Below are 26854 nucleotides of genomic sequence, written 5' to 3' on the forward strand. Positions count from 1 at the left end.
TCTTGGCGTCCGTGCTGCACTAGCGGTGACCCGACCCCATGCTCCGCGGCGCCCGGGACGTCCCAGCCGCAGGGAAGAGAAAGCTCAGTCGGCCGCCTCCGCCGCTGTTTCGAATACTGGAATGACGCGGGGGCGAGCGGGCTGGGAGGTCCGCTAGGTTGGTCGGAGCTCGGCAGCCGTCTGGGAAACCAAAGCGGTGCGGAGGGGCGCAGCGCCGCCTAGGGGTTCCAAGTCGAGGCTTCCCCGGCTGGGGAAGCGCCGTCTCCAGTCTCGCAGGCTCGGGTGTCGCCCCGCAGCTCCGGCAGCGGCTACCGGGTGGGTCCTGGCAAGACGCACGGAGAAACTGAACTCGTTTCTCTTTCAACCGCGTTTCCTAGAACAACGCCCTGAGACCGCCACGGTCTCAACGTCCACAACCATCTACCCAAGGACTTCAGATCACCGGGACTGAGCACCGACAGTTCCTCCCTCCAACGGCTGGAGAGCCCAGCCCCAGGTCCCTGGGGTGCTCCGACCTACGGATTCACACGCCGGACTCAGCAAAGATCTCTAGGGCGGAGGCAGGGAGAGGCGGAACCATGAATGTGACCGAACACGCCTTCCACGCTTAAGGAAACAGCAACCTCCGGATCAAGCGCAACGGTGCGCCCCGTGCCGGATTTCCAGCCTCTCGCGCCCTGTTGTACCCGGGGGCCGCCCGAGTCCAACAGAGGTGACGAGAGGGCACACAAGGGGGCAGTGTCCGCCTCAAACTTTCTGCCGATCCTGGCTTTTCCAGGTCCCATGCTCTACATCCCACCCCTCTCCCTGCCCCGTTCATAGCTTCTTTCCCCCCGAAAAAAGATTTACTGGAAGCCCTTTGCAAGTAGCCCTTGACATTTCCCAAAACAAGGCATTAAAATGGCTAAGAGATATATTAAAATGCTCAAAATCACTGATCATCAAAGAAATACAAATTGAAAACTGCAGGAGACATTTCCTCACACCTACCAGAATGTGTTAGGAAGGATGTGGATGCAAAGGAACGCTCCCACACCACTACAGGAAGGTAAATCACAACAGCTTTATGGAAAACATTATGGGAGGTTTCTAACAAAATAAAATAAAATACACTTCACCTGATTCTTCCTTAGTAACAGAGTGGCTGTTCCCCACCCTCGCCCAAACACACACTTTTCTTGACTCTAGAAACACTTTTCATACATTCATGGCTACTCCTTCTATTTTGTGGCAATCACTTTTCACCAATTCTGGCTTTGGGAGGAAAAAGCACAAAGTCAAGACGGTTTCACTGATGAATACCACCAAAACCTTAAGAAAGAATACTAATACTCTGTAGTACTTTCCAGAAAAAAAGCAGAGGGAACCATTCCTAACTTATTCTCTGACGCAAGCACTGCTCCAAACATCAAAATCACTTGAAAACATTACAAGAAAAACAAGTGGGCCCAGCATGGTAGCCTAGCAGCTAAAGTCCTAGCCTTGCATGTGCTGGAATCCCATACAGGTGCTGGTTCATATCCTGGTGGCACCACTTCCTATCCAGCTCCCTGCTTGTGGCCTGAGAAAGCAGTAGAGAATGGACCAAAGCCTTGGGGTCCTGCACCCGCATGGGAGATCCTGACTTCGGAGTGACTCAGTACTGGCTGTTGCAGTCACTTGGGGAGTGAATCAACGATGGAAGATCTTCCTCTCTGTCTCTCCTCTCTGTATATCTGCCTTTCCAATAAAAAAAAATTAAATACACTAGATCTTTAAAAACAAAAAGAAAAGAAAACCAAGCAACGGACCAGATTCTCATCAAGCTTTTGGTAAGCTGAGTGATGAGCGCTTGATGTCTCTGTCCTAATCTCAGACACTGAATGAAATGCTCTGTGTGGTTAAAGAAAGAAGTTTTGTGGGTAAGATTAAAGATTTTCAGATGGATGCATTATCTTGGTTTATTGGAGTGCAACCAATACAATCACAAACGTCTTTATAACAAGAAAGCAGCAGGATCAGAGCAAGAGAATGGGTTCTGTAAGCAAGAGGTTGTAGTGATACAAGGAAGCAGTAACAAACAAGGAATGCAGGCTAATTCCAGAAGCGGAAGAATGCAATAGTAACCTAGTAGCTAAAGTCCCCTCCTTGCATGTGCCACTGGGATCCCATATGAGTGCCAGTTCATCTTCCAGTGGTCCTGTTTCCCATCCAGCTCCCTGCTTGTGGCCTAGGAAAGCAGTAGAAGATGGTCCAATGCCTTGGAACCCTGCACCCATGAAGAAGACCTGGAAGAAGCTCCTGATTCCTGGCTTCAGATTGGCGCAGCTCTGGCTGCTGTGGCCACTTGGGGAGTGAACCAGCAGACGGAAGATCTTTCTCTCTAGCTTTCCTTCTGTTTGTAAATCTCACTTTCCTATTAAAAAATAAATCTTTAAAATAATTTGTAGTTTCAAGAAAGAATGCAGCCCATTCACAGCTTGATTTTAGACTTCAGATACCCAGAGGTAGAAGAGAAAATATTCTCATTGCTCTGTGCCATTAAATTTGTAGTCATTTGTGTGGTTTGTAGCAATATGCATCAGCAGCAATGAGAAAAATTAAACAAATACAAATGCAAAACTCTTCAAGAAAATACTAGCAAATTAAATCTTTCGATGTAGTTAAAAAGCAGACATCACATTTATTTCAGGTGTGCAAGGTTAGCTTAACATCTAAAAAGCAGTCAATGTAACACAAATTAGCAGAATGAGGAGAAAAAAAATCACAGGAGCATGTCAGTTGGTGAAGACCAAGAGTCTAGCAGATATCCACGATAAGCTCTCAACCTGAAGCTAGCACTTCACCTGGTTGTTGAGACACCTACATCAGATACTAGGTTGTTGCATTTAACTTGTTCCTGTGGCTCCTGAGTCCGGCTTTCTGCCAGTACAGGCACAGGGAAGTACCAGTGATGGCTTGAGTGACTAGCTTCCTCCCATACACATAGGAGACCTGGACTGTATTCTCAGTTCTTCATTTTAGCCCTGGACCAGCAGTGGCAAGATCACAAGGGTCTCAGACATTTTACAAGTAAATCAGCAGAAAGGAACTTTGTCTTGTTCTCTCATTCTCTCATACAGTTTTTGCATTCTCAGCAATTAGGAATATAAAGGAACAATTTCAATTTAATATAGAACATCTAAAGAAATTAGAACTAACATCACATAGGTGAAAAGCTGAACAATTTCTCCTCAATATTGGGAGCAACCAAAAAATGTCCCCTCTCACTATTCCTATTCAATATTGTTCTGGAAGTCCTAAACAAAGCATTAATGGAAAGAAAGGAAAACAAAAGGTATCAGGACTACACTTAAATATTTATAGAAGTTTTACTGTAAACCACTAAAAATCACATACACACAGTGGAATATTATTCATCAGTTTAAAAAAAAAAGCCTAATGACACAAAAACAATGGGAGCATACTACTAAAGAAAAGAACAAAGTCTGGAAAAAAACCACATACTTTAAGATTCTAAATTATATTACACCCAGGAAATGCAACATTATAGACATAACTGACAATCAATTGTTGCCAAGGGTAGGTTGGAGATGTGGGAGATTGAACAGGTGAAATTGCTGTTCTGTATGAGACCTTAATGATGAACACAAAGCATCAGGAATTTGTAAAATTAACAGTACTTTATATCAGAAAGAATAAACCTTAATGCTTATCCCATCCTACAGTGATATACAGAATGTGAAAAATGAATTTAAAATACTATAAATGTGTGAAATAGCTACAGTGAAAGAGATGTGGTAATAAGATGCTGACTCTTGCAACTTTGGAAATGAGAGGCATTGGTTAGACCAAAGCCAAATGAAACTACAGAAGTAGCATACTCCAGGTTAATAAGACTGTTTCCCCAGAGATGCAGGCTAACAATTCTGAAGCCACTAAACATATATACAATAACTGAACAACTAAATTCAAAGAAGTGACAAATGGCAAGTGGAGGAGACTAGGATGATCCAGGTAACAGGTTAGAGATAGAAATATCAGATACAGTTCTAATGTTGTATCTATGTAGAGAAAAAATCAGCGGATTTTCTCTCTCTAACACTGCCTTTCAAACAAATACATCAATAATTTTTCAAAAATAATATTGCATCAATATTGGTTCATAAATTGTACCAAATGTGCCAGACAAATGCAATATGTTAATAACAGAGAAAATCACAGAGGGGTAGGAAGGAGAACTGGAGAACATATGGGAACTCTCTACACTGCCGGCTCAACGTTTTGTAAATCTATAACTTTTCTAAAAATATTAATCCATCAATTAAAATTTTTTTCAAATGTATTTTTGGGGGGGTCGAGAGAAGGGTCCAGCGCAGTAGGCTAATGGCAAAAGTTCTCACTTTGCATGCTCCAGGATCCCAAATAGGCACTGGTTCGTGTCCCAGATACTCCACTTTCCTTCCAGTTCCCTGCTTGTGGCCTAGGAAAGAATTAGACAATGGCCCAAAAACCTTCGGAACCCGTACCTGCTTGGGAGACCCAGAAAAAGCTTTCTCTGGCTTTCCTCTCTTTAAAAAAATGTTCACATGCTGTAAAAACATTCATTTTTTAATTTTTATTTATTTTTATTAGAAAGGCAGATTTACAGACAGAAAGAGATGCAGAAAGATCTTCCATCTGCTGCTTTACTGCCCCAAAGTGACCGTAACAGCCAGAGATGAGCTAACCCAAAGCCAGGAGCCAGGAACCTCCTCCAGGTCTCCCTTGTGGGTTCAGGGTCCCAAGGCTTTGGGCCATCCTCCACTGCCTTCCCAGTTCACAAGCGGGGAGCTGGATGGGAAGCGGGACAGCTGGGACACGAACTCGCACCCATATGGGATCCTGGCACATGCAAGGTGAGTATCTAGCCACTAGACTATCACACCAGGCCTCCAATTAAAAAATTTTACAGCAACTACATACAAAGATCTGCATATGCATGATCACAGAAGTCTGTTCAAGGAAGCCAAAAACAAAACAACCAAAAAGGCCATCGACAGGTAAATGAATTACATCTATACAACGGAGTACTTCTCAAAAAAAAGTAATGTACTATTGACATATGTGATTCAGAAGAAACTTAAGATAGCAGTGCTGAGTGGAAAAATCAAACAAAAAAAATAAAATTTTGGTAAATGAACACTTGATAGTGACAGAAAGTAGGTCAGTGCTTGCCTGGGGACAGGATGTTGGGAAATGACGTGGGACAAGATGGGTGGACTACCAAGAGGCATAAGGAAATCCTGGTGAAGAATATGTTCACAACCTTTGTAAAGATGGTATCACCAGTGCACATACCCAAACTTACTAAACTTGAAATTTGTTTAGTATAGAAACATGATACAAGGCAATATAAAAATTGCAAAGGAAAGAAAACTACTATTATTTGATGACGATATAACTTCACACCTAAAACTTAGATCATTAACTGAAAAGCTGAGTGCTAAGTCAACATCTGCCTAAATGCAAAATTCCTCTGGTTAGAAAATGCACAATAAAATCTTTTAATAAATCAACAAAAGAAGCATACGTACAAAACTTAAAGCAAAGAGGAATTAAAATACACATTTCTACATGTAAAGACAGTGTCTGCTATTAACTAATGTGTTAATATTATACAGGCACCACTTTTGTCTAAAATAATCTTTAAAAAATGAGGTGAGATCCAAATCTATGCATCAATGTATAATTTTTAACCTAGAAAAGTTGATACTCAATATTATATTTAAAATATACACACACTCAGCTATAGAACTTTTGAAAAAAAAAAGAGTAATGAGGTAACCAGCCCTACTATCTATAATTATTACAGTAGTTAAAATATTGGTAGTGAATGCATGAATACATGCAGGGCTCAATGGAAGAGAACAGGGCTAAAAATTTATTCAAGGATATATGAAAAAATTATAGTAGCAGTAGAACATATAACAAAAATAGTATTTTTTCAGTCAATATGTGGCAAAGTCAAAACTAACTGCATTTCCCATTTACTTCACATCAAAATAAGTTCCAAAAAAGGAGTAGGCATCTGACATAGTAGTTACGATGCTGGTTAGGATTTCATATCCTGTTATCGAAGTGCCTGCTTTATGATACCAGCTCTGCTTCCAGCATAGCTTCCTGCTGATGCACACTCTGAAGGCAATATGTGATGACTCAAGTACTTGGGTCCCTGCCACCCACATGGAAGATCTGGGATGAATTCTAGGCTCTTGCCTTTGCCCTGATCTAAGTGTTGCAGACATTTGGGGAGTGAACCAGCAAATAGAAGCTCTCCTTCTGTCTCTATTTCTTTCTTTCTCTTCTTCTTAGTCTTCAAATAGCTAATTTTTTTTAATTCCACAAACAAAACATTTAAACATAAACATAAATTATAAAAGTACAAAATGAAAACATGGAATAAATTCTGTACGATCTCAGATTTTGGAAGGCTTTTTGTTCATAATCTAAAATATAGAAGCCATACACGCATTACTCTATGAAAATGTTTACTTCTTCATCAACAAAAAATTCAAACAAGGTTTAAAAATACTAATAGAAAAATATATGTTAAAGTATAAAGCTAATTTTCTAATTATATAAAGGCTGTGATCAACAATCTAGCGGAATTTAATCTGCAACATATATGAGCAAATGTTCACAGAAAGAACAGTTTTGTAACAATAATCTAAATTAACTCACAATAAGTTGAATAAATATAACACCATAATAACATTGTTTTAAATTCAAGATTATGGAAATAAAAACTCTGCTAACAGGCTGGTGAGGAAAAAGCTTTAAAAACCATACTTTCAGGCCAGGCAGGCGTGGCCTAGAGGCTAAAGTCCTCGCCTTGAACGCGCCGGGATCCCATATGGTCGCCGGTTCTAATCCCGGCAGCTCCACTTCCCATCCAGCTCCCTGCTTGTGGCCTGGGAAAGCAGTCGAGGATGGCCCAAAGCTTTGGGACCCTGCACCTGTCTGGGAGACCTGGAAGAAGTTCCTGGATCCTGGCTTTGGATCGGCATAGCATCAGCCATTGCGCTCACTTGGGGAGTGAATCATTGAATGGAAGATCTTCCTCTCTGTCTCTCCTCCTCTCTGTATAAATGACTTTCCAATAAATAAATAAATCTTTTTTTAAAAAAAACCATACTTTCACATTTGATAATTTTAGCTGTCATTTAGTGCTGCTGTATATAGAAAAATTGGTAGAGAACAACATGACAGTTCTGCACATTTTTAACTAAAGGCAAAAAGTAAAGCTAATTAGGCTAGTTAAGAATCTGCCCTATTAAAAATACCTAACAATGACTTAATAACACTTAACTGAGTAATTTTAATATATGGATGAGCCTGTAAATGAACAAAAAGAAATTTTTAGGTTTCAGACACAAGAAGGAGTTGGGATTCAGCAGCCTTGAAGAGGAATTTTTAGACCTGGATTTGGCTATGAGTTAAAACCTTAATGCTTGCCCAGAGAAAGGAGACAAACCTTGGATTTTAGCTTAACAATATGGGCCATACACTCAAAACACTGGAATTGCAGTTCATGAGGGGGGCAAAAAACCAGAGATATGACCAGAATGCTTATTACTGACCCAGATGAGTGTGGAAAAGTGATTTTTATGAAAAAACAAACATCATTGCAATGTTTGGGGTTGATATCCTAATTACACTACAACAAGTTACAAAGGGACAACATTGCAGTAAGTTGACATAAAAATGTTGTGCATAATAAATCACTCCTACAGAGCCCTTATCAAAACAAATGAATCATAACTTTCATCCTTAGGCTGCACGGTATTGGTACAAAAATGAATGTAAGAGAACAAAAACAAAAGTACATACTTTGCTTAGAATGAATACAAAATGAAGACATTGAAAACAAACAATGGAATTAAGCTGGAAATGAAAAACCTAGGAAATTGTGGAATATATACACATACATGGAAATGACAATATGCTCCTAAATGAACAGCAAGTCACAGAAGTAACACACACAAAATCCTGTGTCCAGCGCCATAGCCCAAGTGGCTAAAATCCTCACCTTGCACACACCAGGATCTCATTAGGTGTCCCAGGATCACAGGTTCGTGTCCTGGCTGCTCCATTTCCCATCCAGCTCCCTGATTGTGGCCTGGGAAAGCAGTCCAGGACAACCCAAAGCCTTGGGACCTGCACCCTCATGAGAGACCTGCGAGAGGTTTCTGGCTCCTGGTTTTATATTGGCTCAGCACAGCCTTTTGATCATCAAGGGAGTGAACCATTTTACATAAGATCTTTCTCTGTGTCTCTCCTTCCCTCTGTATATCTATCTGCCTTTCCAATAAAAACAAATAGATCTTTTAAAAAATCATAGAAAAGAGGGACACACACAACACAATATATCAACATTTATGTGAAGCATGGTAAGAGAAGTTTATAGCAATTAGCTCCTATAAGAAATTTTTTTTAAAAATCAAACAAAGAGAGAGAGGAGGTTCATATTAATAAAATCAGAAATGAAAAAAGGAAATATTACAACAGATGCTACAGATACAGAAAAATTATCAAGAATGACTACAAATACCAACACACCAACAACTTGCAAAATCCAGAAGAAATAGATAGATTTCTGGACACATAAAATCTACAAAAATTGAGTCATGCAGACTTAGAAAACCTAGATAGACTAAAAACCAGACAGAGATTGAATCATTAATAAAGACCTTGCCTACAGAAACAACAACAAAAATTCCAGGACTGGATGTTTTCACTACAAACTTAAGTAAGAACTAATCCTGATCTTTCTCAAACTATTCAAAACAAATGGAAAGGAGGGAATCCATCCAAAATCCTTTTATGAGACAGCATCACCTTAGTTCCAAAACCAGAAAAACATACAACAAAGAGAATTTCAGACCAATATCTCTGATGAACATAGATACAAAAAGCCTTCAATAAAATACTAGCTAATCAAATCCAACAACACATCAGAAAGACCATTCACCTGGACCAAGTGCGAGTTATCCCTAGTATGCAGGAATGGATCAACACATGCAAATCAATAAATGTGACATATCATATTAACAAATTGAAAAATAAAGCCCAGATATTATCCCACAGATGCACTTGATAAAATACAGCATGCTTTTGTGAAGGAAAAAAAAAAGAAAAGAAAAGAAAAATAGTCCAGGACCAAGGTCAAGCCTGAGGGTGACAATGGTTGGACAATGGTCCAACACTACAGAACTTAAATGCTTTCAGAATATCCTTAAGACAGTCATATACTGACTTCTGCACTTGGGTTATGTTGTTGCTTTCCAGTTATCAACCACTGGCTGGTTCACATGAATATGGGCGTGGCTAATAAGTTTGTGCCAAATCAATTCCTATAGTTTGACACCCTGATCAGTTTAATAAAAAAGTAGATGCAGTGAGCTTATAGAATCATTTCTCCTCCTTAATCAGAGAAGGAGGCTTTCCACTGGCCATACACTTTAGTATTTTGCCTTATGTCTCTCTCCTTATTTCTAATTGCATACCACCTCCCTCTCCAATCTAGTTCATGCTATGCAGGCTGCAATAACACCTAAACACAATCAAGGCAATATATAAGAAACCAACAGCCAGCAACATGTTGAATGGGGAAAAACTGGAATTGTTTCCACTGAGATCTAGAACCCAACAAGAAGCCCTCTCATTATTGCTACTCAGTACAGTGATACAAATTTTATCCAGAACCATTAGACATTAAAAAGAGAACAAAGGTACATAGGAAGAAGTCAAATTATCACTATTTGCAGATGATATAATCTCATACAGAGGGGAAGCAAAAGATACCCCTAAGAGAATATTAGAATTCATAAGAGAGCTTGACAAAATTACCCGATAAAAAATCAACTCAAAAATTAATAACTTTTGTATACAAACAATGTCATCACTGAGGAAGAACTTATAAGAGCCATACCATTTACAATAGCTACCAAAAAAATTAAATACTTCAGAATAAAATTAGTCAAAGATGTGAAAGATCTCATAAAGAAAGTTACATTGGAAGATTTAATATAAAAATCTACTCACAGCTATCTACAGGTTCAATTTGATCCAAGTTAAAATAATGAAGATATTCTTATCTTCTCAAATCTGGAAAAAATGACCCTAAAATTCATATGGAATGACAAGAGACCCCAAATAGCGAAAGCAATTCTAATTAATAACAATAAAGTGGGAGACCTCACAACACTTGATTTCAAGGCCTATTATAGGGCAGTTATAATCAAAACACCTTGGTACTGGCACAAAATAGACAGTCAATTAATAAAACAGACTAGAAACACCAAAATTAATTCAAACACTTACAACCAATAATCTGTGGCAAACAAGCTAAAACTATTCCCTAGAGAAAGAACAAAATGACAGAGGGACAATCAGATCTTTGCATGTAGAAGTATGAAAAAAGACCTTTACCTTATATCTTACATTTTTTGAATAATTAGCTCACAATGGATCAGATCTAAATCTATGACCTGAAACCATCAAATTACTAAAGAAAAACATATGGGAAACACTGCAAGACACTCACACAGGCAAAGACTTCCTAGATAAGAAGCAGCACAGGCAATAAAAGCAAAAATAGACTAATGGGACTACATCAAGCTAAGACATTTCTGCATGGCAAAGGAAACACTTAACAAGGTGAAGAGGCAACCAACAGAATGAAAACTGCGAATCAAAGTATTAATATCCAAAATACATAAGGAGCTCAAGAAAACAATAGCAACAAAATAAGCAACCTAGTTAAGAAATGAGCTAAGAATATAAACCGGCCATCTTTTTTCAAAGGATGAAAGACAGTCAACAGGCACATGAAAATATACTCAGGATCACTAGCCAACAGGGAAATGCAAGTAAAACCTATAATGAGGTTTCATCTCACTTCAATTAGAATGGCTATCATCCAAAAATTAGAAAACAACAAATAGTAAGGATGTGGGGGGAAAGGTACCCTAATCCACTGATGGTAGGAATGTAAAATAGTGTGAGTACATCATTCCAAGTGTTCTTCCTGTGTGGGTCTAGCTTGGGCTTTGACATAGTGCAGCAGTCTCAAAGTAGTTGGATCTCTTATGCGGCAGCTGATTTCCCCTACATAAAGTGTTCTAAGACACCAGGTGCAAGTCTTATGTTCTGACATTGTGAGTCATGCAACAATCACTTTCACTCACTCTACTTGATAAGAGCACACAGCGCCAGCCCCTAGAATCAAGTTCAAATTATTCACAAACACAAATATAAAGATCTATAATTCCTGTAGAGATGTCTTTGAACATTAGCTACCATACTATCTAACATTCTTTAATGTGTCCTGGTTTGGATGAGAAATTATATGGTCAGCCTATACTACACACTTAAAATGCAAATCTTGGTATCTGTTAAGCATAGGAAACATGTTTGGAAAACCATGTCCACTTTAGGACACACACATACTTTATACAGTGTGTAACAGTCCATTGTGACTAATCTAAATGAATACCCTTTTATTTCACATTATCAAAATCCTTCTAGGCAGAAGTTAGGTCAAACTTCTACCTCTACTTCTGTTCAACAAAATATAAGTATAATGTGTAACTTTTAAGCCAAAAAATAGAAATTTAAAAATACTTTAAAGAAATATGTTTTTGAAGAAGAAAACTAAATTTAATGGAAAATATGAAAAGATGGTGATGATGCCAGTATGGCTTTAATATCTAAAAACTCACAACACAAAATAATTAAGAATCTAAGACAGAAAAAAAAAACTACTGAGTGTTTTTGCAACAAAATTAGGTATGATGGTTCTGCCCAAGATCCATCAAATTCAAGGAGGTAGGAAAAGCCACTGGCACGACAAGACATGTGTAATTTCAGTTACAACACAGGAAGAAGCAGAGGAAGATGATGGGGCTTTGGACAGCGTTGAAAATTGGAGAAACCCAATGGTACCAATGAGGGCCTACTTAGAAATAAGAAAGGACAATCTGAAAACATTAATCAAGATTGTAAAGACAGTGAACTGAACATGCTAATTCAAAATCTGATGGATGAGAACTACAGAAGGACTGGATTGAGCTAAAGCTGTCTTGGCTCTGTGAATGGAGAATCATTTTTCTAGGATGAACAGGAAGGAATGAAGCCCAAATCAGGCAGAGAAAGAATGATTCAATGAAGAAAGCAGATTAAAATGGGCAGCAAAGATTAAAAAAAAAAAAAAAAAACTACGTGTTTTTCTTTTTTCCTAGAATAACTTAATAAATCCACATCAAAAGCAATAAAGCTAGAAAGACTATCCCAATCTGTTTCTTCTAAAATTGTAGAAAAAAAATCTATATGATATTTACATGAAAATATAGCACAAAAAATAGCACAAAATTGCTTTTCTAAATGAGAGGCAGAAATTACACTAGAGAGAATGAAGCCACACAAAAATAAAGTTTCATAAAATCTTTCCATAGTTTGGAAACAACCTAAAAATTTTGAGAGAACAATTAAAAAAACTATGCAAAAATACACATATCAGAATTACAAAGTCTCAGTAAAATGATGGCTAAAGAAAAGGACTTTAAAAAAAAAAGGAGAGGGCCCGGCGCGGTGGCGCAAGTGGTTAAAGGTCCTCGCCTTGCACGCCCGGGATCCCATATGGGCGCCGGTTCTAATCCCGGAAGCCCCGCTTCCCTTCCAGCTCCCTGCCTGTGGCCTGGGAAAGCAGTTGAGGATGGCCCAAAGCTTTGGGACCCTGCACCCGCGTGTGGGAGACCCAGAAGAGGCTCCTGGCTTCGGACCGGCATAGTATCGGCCCGTTGCGCTCACTTGGGGAGTGAATCATCGGACGGAAGATCTTCCTCTCTGTCTCTCCTCTCTGTATATCCGCCTTTCCAATAAAAAAAAATAATAATAAAAATAAATCTTTAAAAAAAAAAAAAGGAGAGAACACAGTCAATAATTAGAAATAAAAGTACAAGTTTTTTTTTTTTTTTTTCACAAATGAAAACTAAACGGGAAGGAATGTAACACCAAACAAACACTAAGACAATACAAGATGATGGTGGGCATTCGGTCCAGCAGTCAGATGCTGACTAGGACACTTATATCACTCTTACTCCTGACCAGCTTCCTGCCAATAAAGACCATGCGTCAGCAATGAAGGCTCCACTGGCTGGGTCCCTGTCACCACATGAAAGACTTGGATTGGCTGGTTTTGGCACCTGCAACCACTGTAGGAAAGTCAAGGATTTACAGTGAGTCAAAGTGATAGGCCCTCCTAACATATTTTCTAAACAAAATCACTTAAAAATGTTCGTAACAGGGCTTGCCATGATCACTCAATGGCTAAATCCTCACCTTGCAAGAGCCAGCATTCCATATGGATGTCAGTTTGTGTCCTGGCTCTTCCACTTCCTACCCAAATCCCTGCTTGTGGGCTAGAAAAGCACTAGTCAAGACAGCCCAAAGCCTTGGGACCTGTATCCACGTGGGAGACTCTGAAGAAGCTCCTGGCTCCTGGGAGAACCCAGGGCTGGTTGGCTGCTGCACTGTTAAATTCTACTAAACTATCAAAGAATTAATTCTGATTCTTCTCAAACTAATCAAAACAACTGAAAGGGATGGAATCTTCCTAAAAATCCTTCTAGGAGATACACATCACCTTAATTCCAAAACCAGAAAAACATACAACATACAAAGAGAACTACAGGCCAATATCACTGATGAATATAGATGCAAAAATCTTCAACAGGGTCCAGCATGGTAGCCTGGTGGCTAAAGTTCTTGCCTTGCATCCTCTGAGATCCCATCAAAGTTCTTATTCCAACTGTTCTACTTCCCTTCCAGCTCCCTGCTTGTGGCCTGGGAAAGCACCAGAGGATGGCCCAAAGCCTTGGGACCCTGCACCCTTGTGGGAGACTCGGCTTCAGATAAGCTCAGCCCTGGCCATTGCAGCTGCTTGGGGAATGAAACAATGGATGGAATATTTTTCTGTCTCTCTTCTCTATGAAATCTGACTTTTCAATAAAACAACATTTAAAAAATCTTCAAGAAAATACTAGCAAATCAAAGCCAACAATACATCATAAAAAAATCAAAAAGATCATTCACCTGTATCAAGTGAAATTTACCTCTGATATGCATGGATGGTTCAACGTACATAAAACAATGAATATAACACATCTGATTAGCAAATTAAACAGAAAAATCACATGAATTATATCAATGAAGCAGAGAAAGTAGTTGATAAAATAAATGTGCTGTCACGATAAAAAAAATCTTAAGCAAATTGGCTATGGTAGGAATATTTCTCAATAGAATTGAGGCAATTTATGACAAACCCATAGACAGCATCATACTGAATGAGGAAAATGTTGTAAATATTCCCACTAACATTCAAAAGCAGAAAAAGATTTTCACTTTTACCAATGTTTTCAAAACACTTGTGGAAGTTTTAGCCAGAGCTATTAGGCAAGAAAAATAAATCAAAAGCACATACAATGGAAAGGAAGAAGTCAAATTATTCCTGTTTGCAGATGACATGATCCTATATAGAGAGGAACCAAAGACTCTACTAAGAGATTATTAAACTTACAAGAAGTTCAATAGTTTCAGGATACAAAATCAGCATGCAAAAATCAACAGCCTTTGTATATACAAACAGTGCCAGGACTGGGAAAGAACTTATAACATCTGTACCCTTCATAGTAGAAACAAAAACTTAAATATCTTGAAATAAATTTAACCATGAATATGAAAGATTTCTATAATGAAAACTTAAAAACATTAAGGAAAGAAATAGACAAAGACACAAAAAAAGTCTTTTTTCCTGTCTTCCACATTCATGGATTGGAAGAATTAATATAATCAAAATGTCTATACTACCCACTTCAATGTACAGATTCAATGTGATACCAGTCAAAATACCAAGGATGCTCTTCTCAGATCGAGAAAACATAATGGTAAAATTCATGTGGAAACACAAGGGAACCCCAAATAGCTAAACCAATCATAAACAATAAAAAACAAGAGGCATCACAACACCAGCTCAGTGAACATTAGCTGAGATAATGGAATCAACCCAGAAGGCCATCATCTGTATGTTCATATATATGTATACACACACATACAGATATGCATGTATGTATATATACACCCTAACATGTATATGTATACACACACACATTGCAGAGTGTTACCCATAAAAAAGAACAAAATCTTCCTTTTCAAGCAAAATAGATGTAACAGGAAGCCATTATGCTTACAGAAATAAGCCAGTCCAGAAAAGTAAAGATTTGTTTCTCTGATATGTGGAGGTTAACATGAAATACTAAAATGTAGGAGAATTAAATAGCCATCTTTTGATTTCATTACTGTTTTTAACATTTGTTCATAATGTGTAGAACTTCAGGGTTTCTACTTTTTACTTGTTGAATTTTATGGTTAGTAGTAACTCAAGAAGCCTATGATGATAAAATGGACTGAAGTTACATTTTTACAAAAGATTTAAAAATAGCAAAGGAAAGAAAGGAGGGGAATGAAGGTGGAGAGGTAGGAGAGAAAGAAGGAAGGAAATATAGTGATCTTAAAATTTTACCTATGAAATACATCAAATTTGTTGTCTTTATATTAAAAAAGATTAATTTTTTAATTAAAAGTAAATAAAATTCTTTTTAAAACAAAACCAAAGCGATGCATACCAGTAAATATTAAATCTTTCCTTGAACTTCATATCTACTCATTTTTTTTTATTGTTGCTTACATTGTATTATGTAGTACAGTTTTATAGGCGCTGGGGAATTCCCCCCACCCCTCCCATACCCCTCCCCCCATGGTGGATTCCTCCACCTTGTTGCATAACCACAGTTCATATCTACTCATTTTTAAAGGCAAACTGATAGAGAAAGACATTAAGGCAGGACAAGAGAAATTTTGGGAGCCAGTATTGTGGTGTAAGAGGAAAGACTGTGGCCTACAACACGGGCACATAAACGAGATTCCATTGGGCGTCAGTTCAAGTCCAGGCTGCTTCATTCCTGATCCAGGTCCCTGCTAATGCATCTAGGAAGCTGGTCCAAGTGCCAGGTGCCACCACAGCAGAGACCCAGAAGAAGCTCGTGGCTCCAGGCTTGAGAACAGCTTATCTCTCTCCATTATAGTCATCTGGAGAGTGTAAGAACTGATGGAATAATTGTATACAGACACATTCATTCTTCCAGAGTATCAGATTTAAAATATCATATTTTAAAAAACCTACTACTTGCATAAATGTAACTTGTATCATATCAAACGTGGAGCAGATTGCAAAATACAGAGATGAGGGAAATCAAAACTAACCTGAAACATTATATTAAAAATGAGATGAAAGCGACTTCAAACAAACAAGGAAGAAAGCGCACATCGATTTTAAGTACAAGGTTACCTCTTTCAAAACTTCTGAATCCTCTTCTCCTTTTTCATTTTCACCTGCAGAGTCCAGATAAGGAGCAAGGCTGGGGCTGAAGGCCATGAGGTCGGCCTTGGGCGGGCCCTCCCCAGAGCACACCCGCTGCCGCCTCCGCTGCGAGCACGACCAGCTCCCCACCGCGCTCGAGCACACCAGCGCCGCCGCCGCAGCCGCCGCCGGACCCGACACGCACGCGCCCTCCGACGCCGCACCCGACGACCACCGCGCCGCCGCCCACACCAACAGCGTCAGCACCAGCAGGCTCGACACCGCGCAGATCGCCACCACCAGGTACACGTTCACGTCCACCAGCGACGACGCACCACCCAGCGCGCCCGCCGAGGCCGAGGCCGAGGCGGCCCGGCCGCCACCGATGCCCGCGACCACGACGGCGACGCCTGACCGCCGTCCACCAGCGACACCAGCACCGTGGCCGTGGCCGTGAGCGCCGGCTCGCCGTGGTCCCGCACCAGCACCACCAGCCGCTGCCGCGGAGCGTCCAGCTCGTCCAGGGCGCGCGTCGTGCTGATCTCGCCCGTGTACAGGCCCACGCGGAACGGGCAGCGCGCGCCGCCCGCAGGCGCCGCCTGCAGCTCGAACCACAGCCACGCGTTGTAGCCCGCGTCCAAGTCCACCGCGCGCACCTTGGTCACCACGTGGCCCGCGCCCGCCGACCGCGGCACCAGCTCGCTCGCAGCCACCGCCGCCCCCGCAGGCCCGCCCGAGCCGCGCGCCAGCAGCCAGGGCGCGTTGTCGTTCTCGTCCAGCACGAACACCTGCAGCGTCACGTTGCTGCCCAGCGGCGGCGCGCCCGCGTCGCGCGCGCTCACCTCCACGCGCAGCACCTCCAGCTCCTCGTGGTCCAGCGGCTGCAGCGCGTACACGCGGCCGCTCTCGCCGTGCACAGACACGTAGCTCGACAGCGCGCGCCCGCCCACGCGACGCTCCACCAGCGAGTACGACACGCGCGCGTTCTCCTGCGCGTCCGCGTCGTGCGCCGTCACCGTGAAGATGTGGCAGCCCGGCGCGTTGTTCTCCTTCACGAACACCGTGTACTCGGCCTGCGCGAACTGTGGCGCGTTGTCGTTCACGTCGGCCACCTCCACCCGCACGCTGGCGCTGGCCCAGCGCGGGGGCGAGCCCGCGTCGCGCGCTCTCACCACCACGTCGTAGCCAGACACGCTCTCGCGGTCCAGGCCGCTGTCCAGCACCAGCGAGTAGTGGTTCTTGTAGGTGGACACCAGCTTGAAGGGCACGTGGGGCTCGAGGGAGCAGGTGACCTGTCCGTTTGGGCCGGAGTCGCGGTCGGACACGCTGATGAGGGCGATGACTGTGCCCAGTGGGGCGTCCTCTCTGATGGGCAGTGACAGAGATGTAATTATAATTTCCGGTGCATTATCATTTATATCTAGGATAGCCACCAAAAGGGTACAATGACCCGTCCTTGGAATATGACCTTTGTCGATTGCTTCCACGTAAATTTCATACAATTGATTTTGTTCAAAATCCAGTTTCCCTGTTGTCCTTACTTCACCCCTGCTGGGATGTATGGTAAATGCATTGGCCACAGCTGGAGACAGAGGCTTTCTGAATGCGTACTCGACAGCTCCGTTTGTACCATCATCAGGATCTGTCGCATTGAGTCTGATCACCAGTGTTCCGTTAGGGGCATTCTCTAACACTCTCACTTCGTACACAGATTGGTCAAATGCTGGTGCGTTGTCATTCACATCCAGAATCGTGATCAGCAGTTGAACGGTACCTGTCAGCTCGGGCTTTCCTCCATCGCTGGCTGTCAGTAATAAACTATGTTCCCGGATTTCCTCTCTGTCCAAGGTTTTCCTCAACACGAGTGACAGGGAAGACGTTTGCTCACGATTGCTTTGCGGGTCCAAAGAGAAATAATCGCTGGGGTCTAGTCGGTAGGTTAAGGCAGAATTTACTCCAATATCTGCATCAGATGCGCCATCTAGTGGAAACCGGGTTTCCGGTGGTATGGATTCGTCGATGGTGATTTTTTTCTTACTTTCAGGGAATACGGGCGCATTGTCATTGATGTCCCTCACCTCCACCTCCACGTGGAACACCTGCAGAGGACGCTCCACCAGCACCTCCAGGTGCACGCTGCACTCCGCGCTGCGCCCGCACAGCTCCTCACGGTCCATCCGAGAATTCACGAACAAGATGCCATTCTGCAGATTCACCTCCAGCAGGTCCGCGCCGCCCCTGGACGCCACCCGGAACAGGCGCGGCACCAGCTCGGCCAGCTGCAGCCCCAGGTCCTGCGCGATGCGGCCCACGAACGTGCCGTGTTTGGCCTCCTCGGGGACCGAGTAGCGCAGCTGGCCGCTCCCTGCCCGCCAGGCTGCAAAGAGCAGCAGAAGCCAGAGCAGCAGGCGCTGTGTTCTCACGTTTCTTCGCCAGGAAAACAGCATCGCAGATAAACTGGCCCTCTGGGGTAAGACTTAGAGAGATTTAAGCGAGCGGTTGCCTCAGGTCTTTATGTGCTGCCTCCCAGTTCCAGAAACACATACTAGATTGTATCCAGCTCTGGCCAATATGGAATCCACCCTACTCTAAAAGGCTGGAATCTGAATGCGGAGTTATTCTTCTTCACCTTTTGAGTATACAGCGACATCATGTGACTGGTTATGTTAGTACAAGCGCAATCCTTGAGTCTCTTTTGGTCTGGCCACTTCCTGGATCATTATAAGTCGGTTTCAACTTTTGAATATTCTCGTGGATGTTTGTACATGTACTTTTAGTCCATGTGCATGCGTATGATATTAGGAACACAGCACGAATGCTTTTTCATGTCTTAGTTACTGTTCCAAAGTGTCACAGATTAAGCAGAAGCCCCTCTATCCGCCATGAAGAATTACACACAGATTAGTACACATCACCCTTTGCCTGACAGCAGGCAACTCACATTTTGCTGTCGTGATTTTCCACCTTAACAAACACTTCATTGTACACTTCAGAAGAAAGCCAAGAATTTCATCAACTAGTAAAACAAACTAAAATATTTCAATTAATTAAAAAAATATTCCATTTATTTTATCAACTGTTTCACTCATAGACTCTAGATGAAAATTCTAATTCCTCATAAATATTGAGAATGTCTTGATGCTTTAAAAAAATGATAGCTTTTCATACAACCATTCCTATTCCCATAACAAGTTAAAACAAAGTTCAGGTACACGTTCTTGAAAGTCTAACTCGAGAAAGAGTTTACTGTTTTCATGAAAGATGTTGATTCAAAGCATCCTAGTAATGAAATATCCCAAGATGGCAACAGAACATTAATGTAAAAGCGATCTCTTGAAGTGTTTTATATATTTTTTAAGCCACATCTCATTGTCTAAAGTCAAAAGAACATGAACTTTATGTTGTTGGTTTCCCACAAAATCCTTCCTCATGGAAAGATCTGAGCATTTGCTCAAAATGAGCTTCTCTTAAAAAACCCAGGATAGTGGCTAAGAAGCAAAGGAGAATCAAAAGAACCTGGCGATTGTAATCACTAATTCAAAAGCAGCTTTAGGGGAAAACAGAATGCAGATAAAGATCCCACTGATCATCATGAGAAAATATAGTTTGTAAGCTTATTATTAAAGTCAAAATCTTTACATCAATACCTTATTGTCATTCTTTTTACATATAAAAATAATGAAGGTAACTGAAATGTGACGTCTTTACATAATCAGAAAATAAGAATGGCTACAAGTATAAGAAAACTGTGTAAGTGGCTCTTCATTAACCAAAAACATTTGAATTTTTATGCTGTCAAACTAATTCTTTAGGTTCTCATAATAACCACCGTGTTTCATTTCCTATTTTCCATTTTCAAAAAACAGCCCATGTCACATAGTTGCTAGAAAAAGTTCCATGAATAAAAAATACCATGTCATGTGGTTCCTATAGCATAGTCAATACGATTAAATAATTAAGCAGACAAGGCAATGTAAGATTAGTTTAGAATTTCACTGAACTAAAAGATAAATTAAGTTATAATTTTATATCAAAGAATGTACCCCTGACTTCAAGAACAAATACAAAACATACCTGTAGAAATAAGTGAAGTAATTTGGAATTATTAAGAGCATACATTGCTTTTTTACAGAATTTCACCCTATCCTGAAAACACTTCAATGTCTTTTTAAAGTAAATGTAAATGATCTTGAGTTATTACAGAAAGTTGATTTGTAATTGTGTAATCTTTTCTCTATCAAAAGTTCACATTTATTATGCTTGAAAATTCATAAAAATGATTTAATCAGTGGAGGCTGAAATATGTTATGCCTTGTTGCTTATGCTTTAATCCTGAAATAATGCTTTGGACCAATTAACATTCAGGTACAAAGCATTTTTAAAATTTTTACTGTTTTTAAAAAGGCAGACTCCAAGTCCACTAAAGTACATGTAGCTAGGAATCACTGAATTAGAAGAATGACCTAGAGAAAAGGGATTTTGCTAGAACCTGCAGATGTCATTACACGACAGGCAAAGGAAAGAGTACAAATATTACAGATAAAGCCTTTAAAGAGAGCAGATAAAGCAGGAAATGAATGAAGGTAATCAATCTCAGCGGGCACTCAGTAAGCGTTTTCCATTCTAGCTGAATTAAATCAATAAAAGAATATAATTTACCATATAAATCAGGTTTTATGTGCACGTCTTTTCCAAGTTTCCATGCTATGATTGAATATTTGATTTTAAAATGTACCAGGTTTCCTTTAGAGGTCTAAATATGAGTACCTAGCCACTGACAAATGTCTCAATAATTAATGGGGAAAAAAGACAAAGAACAGACAGTGTCTTACACTATTATTTCAGTAAAATGCTCACATCAGAATCCAAAGCTGATCAGGAGCTTTTTAACACTACAGAAAAAGAAACCTTGATGCGGTGCTAAGGGAGACAGTGTATTCTAATGTTGAGATATACCTGCAAATCAGAGTGTTTATTAACACAAAACTATCAACACAAACGAAGGAACTGGATCCGTAGGGATTGCTGACAATGAGCAAGAAGCAAAATATGTAGATTACTGAAAATTAGTAGGTATTTATCCAACTAATTAAGACCTACTCTTCAATATTTTAATATTTAATAAATGTAAGTGAAAAAAAACTTGCATTTTTATTATCTAAAAATTATTCATAAAATTAAAAGAGGATACACAGGGCAAAGCACCATAGCCTAGTGGCTAAATTCCTCCCTTTGCACAAGCCAACATTCCGTATGGGCACAGGATCCAATCTTGGTGGTCCTGCGTCCCATCCAATTCCCTGCTTCTGGCATGGGAAAGCAGTCGAGGACAGCCTAACACCTTGGGACTGTGCACCCACGTGGGAGACCTGGAGGAGATTCCTGGCTGTTGGCTTCGGACTGGCTACATCACGGCCACTATAGACACTTGGGGAGTGAATTAACGGACAGATCTTCCTCTCTAGCACTACTCTCACTACATCTGATTTTACAATAAAAATAAAGAATAACAAAAATAAATAAAATAATCAAAATATACTCTTACAAAAGTTTAAGTGAGAAATGTTATTTTGAAAAAAACCTAACACCCTCACAATACGAGGAATTTTAGAAAACTTACCGGTCCAAGATGATTGGGACTTCCCTTCTGCTCTTCCCCATCATCTTCTCTATTAAAATCAGGGGGAAGGCTGGGGCTGAAGGCCATGAGGTCGGCCTTGGGCGGGCCCTCCCCAGAGCACACCCGCTGCCGCCTCCGCTGCGAGCACGACCAGCTCCCCACCGCGCTCGAGCACACCAGCGCCGCCGCCGCAGCCGCCGCCGGACCCGACACGCACGCGCCCTCCGACGCCGCACCCGACGACCACCGCGCCGCCGCCCACACCAACAGCGTCAGCACCAGCAGGCTCGACACCGCGCAGATCGCCACCACCAGGTACACGTTCACGTCCACCAGCGACGACGCACCACCCAGCGCGCCCGCCGAGGCCGAGGCCGAGGCCGAGGCGCCAGCCGCCACCGATGCCCGCGACCACGACGGCGACGCCTGACCGCCGTCCACCAGCGACACCAGCACCGTGGCCGTGGCCGTGAGCGCCGGCTCGCCGTGGTCCCGCACCAGCACCACCAGCCGCTGCCGCGGAGCGTCCAGCTCGTCCAGGGCGCGCGTCGTGCTGATCTCGCCCGTGTACAGGCCCACGCGGAACGGGCAGCGCGCGCCGCCCGCAGGCGCCGCCTGCAGCTCGAACCACAGCCACGCGTTGTAGCCCGCGTCCAAGTCCACCGCGCGCACCTTGGTCACCACGTGGCCCGCGCCCGCCGACCGCGGCACCAGCTCGCTCGCAGCCACCGCCGCCCCCGCAGGCCCGCCCGAGCCGCGCGCCAGCAGCCAGGGCGCGTTGTCGTTCTCGTCCAGCACGAACACCTGCAGCGTCACGTTGCTGCCCAGCGGCGGCGCGCCCGCGTCGCGCGCGCTCACCTCCACGCGCAGCACCTCCAGCTCCTCGTGGTCCAGCGGCTGCAGCGCGTACACGCGGCCGCTCTCGCCGTGCACAGACACGTAGCTCGACAGCGCGCGCCCGCCCACGCGACGCTCCACCAGCGAGTACGACACGCGCGCGTTCTCCTGCGCGTCCGCGTCGTGCGCCGTCACCGTGAAGATGTGGCAGCCCGGCGCGTTGTTCTCCTTCACGAACACCGTGTACTCGGCCTGCGCGAACTGTGGCGCGTTGTCGTTCACGTCGGCCACCTCCACCCGCACGCTGGCGCTGGCCCAGCGCGGGGGCGAGCCCGCGTCGCGCGCTCTCACCACCACGTCGTAGCCAGACACGCTCTCGCGGTCCAGGCCGCTGTCCAGCACCAGCGAGTAGTGGTTCTTGTAGGTGGACACCAGCTTGAAGGGCACGTGGGGCTCGAGGGAGCAGGTGACCTGTCCGTTTGGGCCGGAGTCGCGGTCGGACACGCTGATGAGGGCGATGACGGTGCCCAGTGGGGCGTCCTCTGGCACTGGGAGGGACAGCGTATTCACGGTGACCTCAGGAACATTATCGTTGGCGTCTAAAATTTCTACCCAGATTGTACAGTGTCCCGCCATCGGTGGAATCCCCTTATCTCTCGCCTGTATCTCAATTTCATAATGTTTGTTTTTTTCGTAATCCAGGGTTCCGTTTACCCTGACTTCCCCACTGTTTTCTTCTATGGTAAATAACGTTCCTCCCTCGGGTTTCACGGACATCAGGGAGTAAATTATTTCCCCGTTGATTCCCTCATCTCGGTCTGTGGCGTTTAACTGCATCACCAGCATTCCTCTGGCACTGTTTTCTGTTAGTCTCACCTTGTATTCCTGCTGATCGAACTCTGGCTCGTTGTCGTTAACGTCCAAGACGCAAATGTGAAGCTGAGTGGTGCCAGTTAGCTCGGGCTTCCCCCCGTCGGTGGCTGTCAGCAGCAGACTAAACTCTGGTGTTTTCTCTCTATCCAGAGGTTTCCTCAAGATCAAAGAGAGTCTTTTAGTTTGTTTACGACTCGTTGGAAACTCTAAAGAAAAATACTCATTTTGACTTAGTCTGTAGGTTAGGAGAGCATTCTCTTCTATATCAGCATCCGTAGCTCCCTCTAGCGGAAAATGCGAATCTGAGGGCTTAGATTCGTAAATCTGTAGCCTTTGTTCTTTGACCGAAAACACGGGCGCATTGTCATTGATGTCCCTCACCTCCACCTCCACGTGGAACACCTGCAGAGGACGCTCCACCAGCACCTCCAGGTGCACGCTGCACTCCGCGCTGCGCCCGCACAGCTCCTCACGGTCCATCCGAGAATTCACGAACAAGATGCCATTCTGCAGATTCACCTCCAGCAGGTCCGCGCCGCCCCTGGACGCCACCCGGAACAGGCGCGGCACCAGCTCGGCCAGCTGCAGCCCCAGGTCCTGCGCGATGCGGCCCACGAACGTGCCGTGTTTGGCCTCCTCGGGGACCGAGTAGCGCAGCTGGCCGCTCCCTGCCCGCCAGGCTGTGAGCAGCAGAAGCCAGAGCAGCAAGGGGGAAGCATCCATCTCCTCTTTCTGAGAACCAAATCTTGCAAACGATATTGGCTTTCAAGATTATATTCTTCACACTCACCTCGTTGAGTTCTTCTGCGTCACGTTATGTCACTGAATTTCCAACAGTAGTTCCTAAGGATCCGGTAACAGAATATCCGGCATGACTGAGTCCGTTTGTATTGATTGGGAATGTCGGAGCGTTCAGACCAACCCAGCAAGAAACTCTTTGCATCGAGTAAAGAGCGACACCTTGTGCCTGCAACTGTAAGTACACTTCCTCAACCACCCAAGTTGGCGTGCTTTAGGTTTTCTCTTCAACATGTTTACCACCAGCTTTGTTTAAAGGTCAATTTTAAGACTGAAAACAAGGAAGGAGAAATGGCATGTTCTATTTATTTATTTTGAAGATACTGTTTCCCCTTAAGACATATTACTAAACTTCAATTGAATTGAATATTATCAAACTGCTCTTTAATTTTGATTGCTAGGAAACTCAAAGAGGTTGTGAAGTTTAGTAACAACTTTTCAGTCTGCATCCTGCATGTTCTTATCACTTGAGCTTGCCTTCTCATAATTATTCTCAAGAAACTGATGGGTTCAACATGCTGTGTCAAGATATATTTAGATCGTCTCAAGATCAAATAAGGGTAATTATGTCTATCACCTCAATTACCCTTTTGTGATGGAATATTCAAAATGCACATTAAGATATTTGAAAAATTATTACTATTGATTATAACTCATCTTTTGTTCCTGATTCTTAACTGTAGTTACACCTAGCTGTCTTCTTGTTATGATTTTATATCTATTACAGAATAAGTTCATAATCATGAAATCAAACAACACACTTCCAAATTTGGTAGTTTTAAACATAACTCTCAAAGGAAAAGCTCATTGATCTAGATGAGTTTCATATCTGACATTCATGTGCATGATACCTCTGTGTAAGTCTCATGGCTAATAATATTAGATGACAAATGTCATTTTGTGTTGAGAGTCCATAATATGAAAGCACAATCTCCTCCTACTATTATTGAATTAATTTTATCATTCAATGAAATAAATAAAATCCCTCCTGATGGTTCCTGTTCCCTATCAGTATTTCAAGTAACCAAAATGTTTTCCATAATCCATTTTATGGGTAAAAAATTGTTTTTTTTTTAATTGAAAGAACTTTGAGCTTGAGATCCAAAACATGGGAAGCTGTACTTAATTATATTTCCTCTAAGAGTCTCATTTTATGCTTAAAATACAATATTCAAACAATTCAACTAAATGGAAAATAATCTTAGTGTTACACCAATGAAATTTAATAGAATACGAAGTAATGTGAATTGTCATTGCCTGATCTTGTAACTTTGGCCATAATTTACTTGTCTTTTCATATACCATCCTTAAGAGTTAAGAGGGAAAAAGTTACATAGAAAGTTTTAAGTAGAAAGTGATTCCATCGGAACGAAGAAGATGGTGGAGTGATGCACCCCGGGTCTGACTGCCTCCCGCCCCAGGGCTGCACCGCCCTTAGGAGGAGGCCCAGGGGAACCGTTGGACCGTGTGAGGTTCCTTACAGGAAGAACATCATTTCTTGAGATTTAGGTGCTTTTCATTCATCTCAAAAGCAAAATTCTGGGCTCAGGATTTGGCAAGTATTTCTGTGTTGAACTAATGGAGTGGGTAGTACTGCTTCTTTTATCCAGTCACTTTCCCTGTTCTTGAAATATGGGTATCTCTTCTGCACGTGTTACCTCCACGATTGGGGATGGAAAAGACTGCTTTGCTTTTGTTCCACCTTGCAAATTGAACAGAGAACCCCTCGGTGTGCTGCTATCCTGATGGCTTCCCCAGTAAGAGAGAAGCAACTGACTCAAGTCTTCTGCTGCAGTCTGCCTAATTTTGGGGAAATGATTTAACATGATAGAAGATATTTAATTTGAAACAGGGGGAAAAAAGAAAGTGATTCCAAATAAGTATCACTGTAGCTTTAATATTTTATAATACTTTTTAAAAAGATCTATTATTTATTTTGAAAGTTAGAGTTACAGAGAGAGGGAGAGGCAGGGAACAGTAGAGAATGTCTTCCATTCACTGGTTCAATCCACAGGTGACCACAGTGGGAAGCCAAGAGCTTCACCCTGGCCTCCCACTAAAGTGACCACTTCTAGGCCATCAGCAGGAATCTGGAGCAGAATTGGAGGACCCAATACGCAAATCAGTGCCAGTACAAATTTGGCACTGCAGCTGGTAACTTTACCTGCCATGCAACAACACCAGTCTTTATAGATTTTTTTAATTAAAACATGTTTTAGAGAGGGGATTAAAGACAGAATTCCTGTCAACTGGTTCACTCTCTTGCAACAGGCTACCAGGACTGGGCA

At 42.5% G+C, this 26854-nt stretch overlaps 2 protein-coding genes across 2 annotated transcripts; both read right to left on the reverse strand.

The window, feature by feature from the left end:
* Window positions 1–19: 19 nt before the first annotated feature.
* PCDHA13 (protocadherin alpha 13) lies at window positions 20–18885 on the reverse strand. The gene is made up of 4 exons (XM_040974046.1): window positions 16844–18885; window positions 16388–16811; window positions 1204–1254; window positions 20–322 (listed from the first exon to the last, which is right to left on the reverse strand). Exons 1-4 carry the CDS (start codon window positions 18883–18885, stop codon window positions 20–22), a joined length of 2820 nt encoding a protein of 939 aa, XP_040829980.1.
* Window positions 18886–22028: 3143 nt separating this feature from the next.
* Window positions 22029–24491, reverse strand: LOC121152170 (protocadherin alpha-11-like). The gene has a single exon (XM_040974058.1). It carries the CDS (start codon window positions 24489–24491, stop codon window positions 22029–22031), a length of 2463 nt encoding a protein of 820 aa, XP_040829992.1.
* Window positions 24492–26854: the final 2363 nt, after the last annotated feature.

This window comes from Ochotona curzoniae, unplaced genomic scaffold (genome assembly GCF_017591425.1).
Source record: "Ochotona curzoniae isolate NIBS_2020 unplaced genomic scaffold, NIBS_Ocur_1.0 contig_1, whole genome shotgun sequence".
In the NCBI taxonomy this organism is placed as follows: Eukaryota; Metazoa; Chordata; class Mammalia; order Lagomorpha; family Ochotonidae; genus Ochotona; species Ochotona curzoniae.